The following is a 10,700-nucleotide window of genomic DNA, read 5'->3' as shown; positions in this document are numbered from 1 at the left end:
TTTGGCACCCCCTATAGGTGGGAGGCTTGACTATAGTATAAAAAATTAGTACGATCATTTAAAGGTTGGTCAATTAATTTTAGGAAAAAACTTATTGTTCAAAGCCACGTGAGCCTTGGATGGACAAGGGCGCCATTTAGGTGGGGGGGGGCTTGTACTTAGCGCCCCCTACAGCTTGTTGGGCCCCCCACCTATAAGGGGCGCCATTTAGCGCCCTAGACGTCCAGGGCCAACATTGGCCCTGAACGTATAGCATATCTCTTAATTTTATTAATTCTGAATTTAATTTTGGTTAATTAATATACTTAGTATATTTAAAAGTAGCAAGCATGACGCAAGTAGAAAAACATGAACAATAATAATAAAATATTGTTTGTAACACACGAAAATATGTTGCTTAAATTTTGCTCTAATGGACGTAAAAACTATTGGAAATCATGCACCGATTAACAAAAAAAAATTTTGAATTATTATTAAATTAAAAAGAATGAATATGTAATATACAAACCCTTAATACATATTTAAAGACTCAAAATAAATTATAGAGGTAAATTCGAATAAATTAAAAAATTGCTAAAATGAAAAAAAAATGCTAGAACAGACCTCTAAACGATAAATATTTGATAATATTGGCCAAAGACCATAATCGTCACGAACAAAAATAAGCAGAATCAAGAAATGCTTCTAGATCACTTAAAAGAAAAACTTCTGTATACGCTTTTATCCACTTTTTAATCACATTTTATGAAATCGCCAACTTTTATCAATTTTTTTTAACTAAAAAATCAATGTTAAACACGCTATTAATACAATTACACAAAAGCACAAAAGCATTTGCAAATTAAGCCTCCAGGTACCCTTTTGTTTCCAAGTACGAAATCACTATTTCAGCCAAATTTGTTGGAGAATCAGACATGCCTCCATGTTGATGCAATACTATCTGCAAGACACAGAGTGAACAACATCAGAAATTTAAGAAATTTGAAAAAAGAACAAGGAAAGCACAAAAAACATAGAAATTCTTCAGCAGTCTATCAAGATCGAGGTCGAACCATAATTTTTGTCTTCAAAAGAATTTTGGAAGGCAGTAATCATCTAAACAAAGCCTAAATATTTTAACGTTATTCATTTTATAACTCCTAAGTAAAACAATGTTGTTGCCAAAACCAACTAAAAAGATACAAGATACTAATACTATATAAAAGAACATTTATTGCATTAGGAGAAGATAGGATCTATTTAAGGATGGTTGTTTAATGGGTTCAGCAAGATACTTCCTCCTTTCCCTGATAGGAGTACATACCTCAGAATTTAATGGTGACTCATATAGATCATCAACGCCTGTAAAACCTGAGAAAAGAGCAATTGAATTGATTGGTTTAGATGGAAAAATTAAATGCCAGAGAAGATTGAAGCTGGAAGGAAGAGTTCAGGGATAAAATTCCAGTGGAGCATGTACTATTAGAGGAGGGATGTTCATTGCCAATTCTTGTAGTACTGTTACCAAAGAGCTAGTTCATACTTATTCACAGTGAAAATGAAGCAACAAGAATCTATGCATATTTGACTCCTAATACTAGTATCTGATGGTGAAAAGTGCCAAATCAGGAATTGTAGTCAAGAATTTCCTCAGACAACCAACAAAGATGAATAAAATTTAGAAACTTAAACACTCGAACCAATCATAAATATAAAATCCAGAACCTCCAGTTCATGCAGCTCCTGCTCAGTGCCACCATGGAGCAAGCCGCTTATGCGTAAAATTCTGAATACACATGGTTGATTGAAAAGACATGGATGGTTTGCTGTCCAACAAATTAGGACTGGGTATGTTATTGAAGTCTTAAGCCTAATTAGTTGCTCTAATGCGCGCACAGACCAAAAAAAATAAAATAAAATAAAATTTAATTGCGGCAGATGGCTTCATGGGAAATAAATCCTCACAAAAGGATATGCTGGCCTGCAGATGGCTTCATGGGAAATTTTCTGTATGATTTCTCTAGCACTGCCCCTTCCAATGGGTTTCGAAGATAAAAATCCTTTATTGGCCCATGAACTGACCTAGGGTAATCCATAAACTGAAAGAAGCTCGGCACCATTTTTTTGGTGTCATAGGGAAAGGTTGACCTTTCTAATGCATAGTCAGTCGTACCAGCATGGCCCAACAAGCAATCTACATTTTATATCCTCAGCAAAAATGGTTTTCAAACTCAAACATAGTCATATATTGAAAAAACTCAACTTACCTTTGATTTTTCCAGCTCGTGCAAGCTTGTATAATCCCTTTGGATCCCTCGTCTCGCAGACTCGAAGAGGAACATCCATAAATACCTGCATATTTGACACCCAAATCAATTATTTGCAATAAATACGAGTCTTCTACCTCAAATATTTGTCTTGTTCCAATAGCTAAGAAAATAAAAACCTTGCATGTAAAAATTCCAAAAGAGGAATACTAACCTCAAGAAAAATCTCCTTCTGGAAGTAACAAATGACAGGCATCACGGTCCTTAATGTAAGGCGATATCAAACTTGCAATACAAATAACTCCAGCATCTGAAAATAACTTTGCCACCTCTCCTGTTGATCATAAGACACAATTTCTAAACAGCTTAACCTATAAATGGAAAAGTCGGATTCTTTAGAATGTAGACTCAATTCAGGAATCAGGCAAAAAAAATGTGAAAAACCAACCAATCCTTCTTATATTCCCCGCTCGATCTTCAGCTTTAAAACCAAGGTCACTGTTTAGACCGTGGCGAACATTATCACCATCAAGTATGTAGGTGAGCTTTCCTCTAGCATGTAAGCCATGACTTAAAGCACATGCCAAAGTACTTTTTCCTGAAATACACCACCACTTCCTTCAGACAACAAAATCATGAAATTAAGAGTAACAAAATCTGTACCATGTTATGCACAAAAAAGAGGGAAAAGGAACAGAAAGAATTCCTAAGGCTAAACAGAGAAATAAGTTATTATTAACATTTTGTCATTCCTATTAGTTTTTTGCAGAATGGCTTCATTGATGGTGTATCAAATACCATCCCCATAAAATTATATTTAAAATAAAAATAAATTGTGTGTATATATATGTACTTTGGGGACCAATCCAATTCATGTAGGATTGACTACTCTAGCATGTAAGCCACGACTTAAAGCACATGCCAAAGTACTTTTTCCTGAAATACACCACCACTTCCTTCAGACAACGAAATCATGAAATTAAGAGTAACAAAATCCGTACCGTGTTACGCACAAAAAAGAGGGAAAAGGAACAGAAAAAATTCCTAAGGCTAAACAGAGAAATAAGTTATTATTAACATTTTGTCATTCCTATTAGTTTTTGGCAGAATGGCTTCATTGTTGGTGTATCAAATACCATCCCCACAAATTATATTTAAAATAAAAATAACTTGTGTATATATATGGACTTTGGGGACCAATCCAATTCATGTAGGATCGACAACAAATAAAAGAAGTGCTTTCCAAGTCTCACTACTTGGATTTTTCAGGGTTGGTCATTCTTCAACATTTTATTTCTAGTCCTGGTATAAAAATAACTGATGCAGCATATGATCATGCTTCCACATAACTCGTAGAAACTATCTCAGGAGACTTTGGTATTGCCACTGATAGATCACAATGGTCAAATTGATGTGAATTCATTTTCTTGTATCAATCTTCCAGAGAAACAGATCATATATAGTCAACAACAGTTCAAACCTGAGAAAAATGTTTTAGTTCCTCTTTCCACAGTTGGCTCTTGATTGGAAAGACATTCAATATCTATGTTTAAATCTGATTATGTTACTCTGACTACCTGCCATAAACACAGAATCCATTCACAAAGATGCAATGGTTACTTTCATCTGAGAGCAACATTCAAGTCCAGAAACTTTCAAATAAAAAAAATTCCTTTCTTCTTATAAATGTGCATAACTTTCAAGGTTCTTAAACAAAACCTGCCTTCACAAAAAAATGACCACGACAGGATTTTATCTGTATGACACTCAAACATGTGACTGTTTGTTAAAATTTTTGATAAGTTTCCTATTGGTTGTAGAAAATGTAACAGTTCTCTTTATTTGCACAACAACAAAAACTACGTGTTGCTTCCTATAAATTTTAGGATGGGGGTGTGACAGAGTTGTTTAGAGCTCCAGTCAAACCAAGAGTCACTATCTCACACCATCTGTACAAGATCAAATAGAATGACTATTTTCTTTCCAGGATTTTCAATTTCAATTATTTTATAGTGCTTCTAAGGAAGCAGCAAAGAATGAAATGTTGCAATTTCAATAATGCAGATACATATAATAAAATATACCCCAGAACAATGGTCTCAGCTCAACATAACTCACTGTATTTCCCAACCCTCGGAATATTATCGAATAATAATGTATCAAGAACCAACTGGATACAATTTTTCTAATCTACATACAATTATCTAAAACTATAAAGCCTTTAGTATTCATGTTGATAGTTTGATATCATAATAGTCTTAGCTTTGGTTTTATTTTTTCCCCCTAATCACACTTACAATTGAACTCCTTTTGAAATTGCTTGCTTCTGAAATGGGCTTTGTGGAAAATATGGTAATAACAGAATAATGGTCTGAGAAAAAATTAACAGCAGTACATGAGAAGTGTAGTGATAAGTGTATAATCAGGACCTTAAATAATGACATATTGTAGTTCTTTTGATGAAATATATTCTAATTTGTGTTATATTGTGTTTAATAGGTAAAACTCATGATTTGATGAAGAATTGGAGAAAACAAGAAAAAAATAGAAAAAATGGCGAAATCAAAACTATGAGTACTAAAATGCAATAATTCAAAAGTTGTGTCGGATTGCAAGATGGCAATTCAAGAATTCCAAGAGCCAATTGGAATTGAAGAGAAGGCAACGTGATAAGAAATTGCTGAAAAGGATCAAAATACACACGAGAGAAAGTTCAGGTACCAAAGTAGCAAAATTGGTCCCAAAAATTTGTACCAGTCACAAAAAGTCATTCCTGAGACTAAATCACGTGTATTGTGCTTATGCACCAAATGAACTATGCTTTCCGAGGTTAAAAAAAAAAATTGTGTTTCCTTATTTTGTTTTGAAAACTTTTAGTATATATTTTTTTGGCATTCTATATATATCATAAGCTATCTAGAACGTGGGGAACCTCCATTCAACCTAAGTATAAAGATGTCTCTGACGCTACTCGCCCGGCAAGAACAACTTTTTGCATTGTGATTTTTTTGGCGAGTTCAATCACCAAGATTTCTTGATTCGTTGTCGAACTTATTCCAATTTCATCACATTCTACATATTTTGGAGGTAGAACGTGAATTTCTCTTACTTCTTCCATCTTTCTTATTTTCAGTTGATGTTTTTCCAATTATTCTTGTGTAATTTAATTATAAGAATGTTAGGCTAAGTTTTTCTTTGTATTGGATGAATGATAAACCTTATTGTTTGTTTATTTTAATTTAAGACAATTAGTTTTATATTTTTGATTAGTTTTACATTCCCATTGAACTATTCGATTGTTTGATCCCCATTTAGATAGTAAGTGGCTTGTTGTAGTGTAGGAATACTCACAATAAGTTTAGAAAGCAGAAAAATCAACACATGAATAATAGGTATTAGGAATAATATCTATGGCATGTGTGATCATCTTGTGAATCAATACACGTTTTTCATATGAATTTTGACTAGAAATAAGATTGGGTTGTGTTAAACATATGTTTAATATATTTTGGAAAAGAATATTGAGTAAAAGTGGATTATCGATTGTTTTAAATGCATAAATTTACTAAATTATGAATTAAGAGTTGAATTAAATGGCAATAGATGAATTCACGATTACAATACAAATATTCACATATTAGATAAATATTTTATTTGCTTTCCTAGTTTAAGATTAGTACAGAAAACATACTAACCATCTCTTTTGATGTTACATGATTTCAAATTTGATAAAAGCTATTGAATTAGATATTATACCTTATTCCTCGTGGGAACGAGAAACTCGAAATTCATTGATTTCTATTACTTGTCAATGATCCCATACACTTGCGGATTTTTTCCAAACTTGCAGCGAATAACAGTAGGAAGTGCCGAATAACAATTGATTCTCGTAGCTACATCTAATGAAAATTATCGGCTATGGGGTTTAAAAGTACTAGTTAGAGGGTCCAGCTTTGGTTGGTTTTTTAGTAGCGTAAAATAATTCATTTCATGCTTGATTTTTAATTATTAAGTGATTCTAAAAGTTTTTTAAAATAAAAAAAAAATTTATATATATGCCCGTATATGCAAAAGGTAGATATGTGTAAACAATATGGAGTAAGCATTCAATTTTTATGATGTATAGACTACATTTGGACTAATTACTGTTGTTTCGAATGAGAGATACTTATTTTCTATTGAATTATAAGATGAAGAAAAATGAATAACATTGTGAAGCTAATTTCCATGAGTGAGTACATCTAAGCTCTTATGCTAAATACTTCTTAAGAGATGACATTCAATATTTTTTACTCACCAATTTGATTTTTTTTTAATTCATAAATGATTGTTTATTTATAAGTATTTTTTTCCATATAAGTTTATTTTTAACTTAAAGTGATATATTTATTTTTAGTTAAAATTTAAATTATTGGATAATTTTTTTACTTATAAATAAATTTTACAGTCACAAGTTAACCTTGCACTTATACACATAACTGAATTTTTTACTTATAAATAACTTTTTATATTTTATAAGTAAATTTAAGCGTCTATTTCGTGTGAATTAAAATAAGATTTTTAATAGATTTTGTTAAAATTGATGAAATGTGGGGTTGAAAATTGTAGATCCCATAAAATATATAATTAAAAGTAATTGTTGATTTTGACTTAGAGCTTGTTTGATAGAATTTATTTAGGAATAATGAGTTATTGAATAGTACTTTTCGAAAAAAGTGTGGTTAAAAAGTAATGAAACTTCATTGATTTGTGTGTAGAATATTTTATTGTGCGAGTGTGTGATGATGAGTAATACTGTAGCAAACAATTTAAACTTTTAAAGACCATCAAATTGGCCCTTAAATTCAAATCCGAAGTTTAATCCCTACTAAACTGAGACCAAGTCTTATTAGTTATACAATTATTATTATTATTATTATTATTATTATTTCACTTTATATGCAATTTATGTATAAAAATAAATTTTTGTGTTTTAAGAATTTCTTTAGTTATAAAGTAATTTTTTGGTTTATAAGTAAAATTTTTTATTATTGTATTTCTCATTTATAAGAAATTCTTTTTACATGTAAATTTTTTTTCCCCACCTCTCTTGTAAATGATTATTTACTTAAAATACTTCTTAAGAAATGACCTTCATTAGTTTTAACCAATATATGTGGGTTGAAGACCGTCAAAAACCACAGCTTTGATGGGCACGTTTTGGGTGAATTTTTTTAAACCACCCAAAATCAGTGCTCCACAAACTATTTTCCCAATCTCTAGCAAACAATGCTATCCAAAACTATCAAAGATAAAATAAATAAATAAATAAATATTAAACACGCCCTAAGAGTGTAATAAAAACCTGAACCGCTGAGGCCAGTAATCCAAATGGCACAACCCTTTTGCCCAAGCAGCTGTTGTCTGTCACTCTTCTCCACAATACATTTGTGCCAAACAATATTCGTCGAATTTCCAATTGTAGACATCTGGGCCATACTTTTATCTGTTAAAATAATCTTTCCAGCATTCATCACAAAATTCTCCAATACAAATTAAAAATTGGGAGAAAACATAAAGAGATTCATTCAATTATATACCGGAAAAATCATCACATTCATTTCTAAGCACATCATAGCCGGAATTGCATCCGGATTGCCGGAAACTGCCTGCATTCCCATTGATGGGCGACGTCGTTTTGGAAGACTCCATTGCCTTGATTGGCACCAAAATGCTCCTTTTTCCCACAATACCGCAAATCCCCAAATTTCTTCCTCCTTGCGAAAGCTTTAATTGCCTTGATTCGCCATATAATGGTTGAGAAAAATAAAAATCCGCCGGTGTACACAAATTCAATTGTAGACTTGGAATCCCTGCCAAATTTTCAATAAAAGCTGTAAAATGTTGAATATGTTCTCATATTTAAAATAAAAGATTAAAAGAAAAATAAAGAACTAATTATAACTATACTCCCAATTTTAAAAAAAAATCAAATAAGACCCAAATAAATTATTAAAAATCAGAAGTAAAAAAAATAATTATTTCTTTCTTCTTTCTCAAATCCTTTTCGAATAGAAAATGCAACCCTTGCCTCCCAGGGCACATCCGAGTTGGTGGAACAATCACTTCGCTGGGACGCTGGAAGCAAGGAGAGGCTCTTATGCAATCAATTCGACCCAACTATTTAAATCGTAAAAATCAAGAGATACCAAGTGGTGTTAATCTAACAACTGGCAGATTGAAGTAGTGCGAGACACTTGGGATCCCACTCTCCCCACCTGGCTTGCATGCAAAGAAAGAAAGATAATGGGAGCCATATGGAGAGGAAGCCATTGGTGTGAACAAACGCCCAGTGAGGAGAGCTCTCTTTGCGGAAGGAGTCCAAATGAGTTGTGGGAACCTGGGAGCCAATAAGGGCACATCCTGCGATTTACCTCCCTGAGCTGCTGAGGGGCCGGAAGTTCAGGGACAAGGATCTAGTCGGACGCAAGTCCGGACACCTTGTTAAAAAAAAAGAAAGAAAGAAAGATAATGGCACTCAGAGTCAGCAAATATTGCGCTTCAGATATTTGATTTGCAGTTGGTTTTGATTGGAATAGGATCGCTAGTTTTTGTGCAAAGGATGATCCCATTTGTCCTTTTTTTTTTCGTTGAATAATACCTACTGGGATCAATGAGTTAGATTTTTATCCAATTCGAATAATTCTGTGTTAGAGTAGAATTTAGGAATGTAAATGAGTCAAGACGTGCCGGCTCGCGAGCCTAATGTTTCGGCTTGGGCTCGACCCAATTAAAATGATCGAACTTTTTTACAGTTTCGGGTCGAGCTGGACAGACTCGCTCTCTCTCTCTCTCTCTCTCTCTCTCTCTCAGCTACTGCCTTAAAAGGCAGTAGTTTTGCTGCCAAGGCAGCCTCAATTTTTTTTTTAAAAAGCTCGCGAGCTCACGCGCCGGTTTGGGCAAAGCCCGTGTTCCCAAAATGGGGCTCGACCTGAGCCTAGACTCGGGTCTACTGAGCCTCGAGCCGAGACACGGACGGCCCGAGCCGACGAGCCCGATTGCCATCCCTAGAGAAGATCCTAAATATTTTGTCCTTTTTTCTTTTCAATAACTTATCTCACGTGTTATTTTGGTCACTGTGTGTTTGCATAAATAAACTTGACCATTGAATTATTTATTTGAATTTTGAAATAAAATGAACAAGCCCCTCTTAGATGTTGATAAAAATTTAGATTTTATTTAAATCATAGTCAACATTCAATTTTAACCACATATTTTATGGGTTTCACAATTTTTCAACTATACATTTCATCAACTTTTATTAAAATCTACTAAAAATATAATTTTAATCACCATCAAACAGGGGCTTAAATGTGTCTTAAATAAAATACAATGTGTTGAATAAAATAAAATCCAATTTCACGAACAGACCCCCAACTTGTGAACTATAGGCGATATGCGAGGGAGTAAAATCATAATAGGCGTGTACGAAGCACAACCGAGCTATTCCTCATCCAGGTTGGATGAAATCGTTATTAAGGTGTACGTGAATAGGTGTTCAAAGCGTGATATCAAAATCAATTAATGAAAGGCATGTAAACTAATGAATAAAACGTTACATTATAACAAAATCAGTCATTTTTCCTAAATGATAGAATTGCCCCTAAGCTTTGAGGGAAATCTATAAATACTCCCACTTAAGAGAAGGAAGCTATGCAAAATTCAAATATTTCCTTCCCAAATAGTCATTTATTATCTTGCTTCCTTTTGAGCATCAAAATCATAGAGTTTAAGAGGCAAAAATCCTGGTTATGTGAGTGGAATTTGTTGATTTGATTTTTATCATCAACAAATTAACGTTATCTGTGGAAAACTTGAGAAAGTAGATCACGAAAATCTCTATAAGAGTTAAGAAATCCTTGTAATCCGCAAAAACGAGTCAAATGAAAGTGAATCTAGAAGAAAAAAATAGCGTCAAAAATTGAAACTGGAAGATACAATAGTGATGATCTAGTGGATAGTGATGCGAATTCGAAGTTGCAATAGGAGGAAACGCTGGCAAAGTCGCAACTTGAAATTTCTCCCACTCGGCATTGTCGTTTATGGGAAACGATGTATATCGCAAAAACGATCCAAAAAGCTAAGATCCTAAAGGTGTCAAAGATAGAGAATGCATCGTTGCGTGCAAAAATTGAGAATCCAAGGAAAAATTGGTAGGATGAATCGGTGAAAACAGAATGGAGCATGCTACTAGCTCTATCCGGGAAAATAGTAGCAGTTTGCAGATGTCGAGAACCGATGATAGTGTACTGGAGAGGAAAATAAGGAACAATGTGATAGTAAATCCACTTTGAAAAAGTCTACGGATGAAGTAAGCTCATACAACAAGAGGTTTAACCAATATTATTGCCAGGGAGGTCGGAGACCATGTAGCTCAATCTACTGGATTATATGAGATGGCTGACGATGATGAAT

The 10,700-nt window shown here is 33.4% G+C and overlaps 1 protein-coding gene across 1 annotated transcript; it reads right to left on the bottom strand.

Moving 5' to 3' along the window:
* Nucleotides 1-664: 664 nt before the first annotated feature.
* LOC111390206 (adenylyl-sulfate kinase 3-like) lies at nucleotides 665-8,743 on the bottom strand. The gene is made up of 8 exons (XM_023015211.1): nucleotides 8,435-8,743; nucleotides 7,826-8,098; nucleotides 7,591-7,731; nucleotides 2,695-2,844; nucleotides 2,469-2,580; nucleotides 2,247-2,338; nucleotides 1,304-1,350; nucleotides 665-940 (listed from the first exon to the last, which is right to left on the bottom strand). The coding sequence occupies exons 1-8, from the start codon at nucleotides 8,556-8,558 to the stop codon at nucleotides 842-844; spliced, it is 1,038 nt and encodes a 345-aa protein (XP_022870979.1). The 5' UTR covers nucleotides 8,559-8,743; the 3' UTR covers nucleotides 665-841.
* Between the last annotated feature and the right edge of the window lie 1,957 nt (nucleotides 8,744-10,700).

The sequence above is a fragment of the Olea europaea genome, unplaced genomic scaffold, assembly GCF_002742605.1.
Source record: "Olea europaea var. sylvestris unplaced genomic scaffold, O_europaea_v1 scaffold661, whole genome shotgun sequence".
Lineage (NCBI taxonomy): Eukaryota > Viridiplantae > Streptophyta > Magnoliopsida > Lamiales > Oleaceae > Olea > Olea europaea.
Note: the sequence above shows the minus strand (reverse complement) of the source record. Positions and strands in the feature narration are given on the sequence as shown.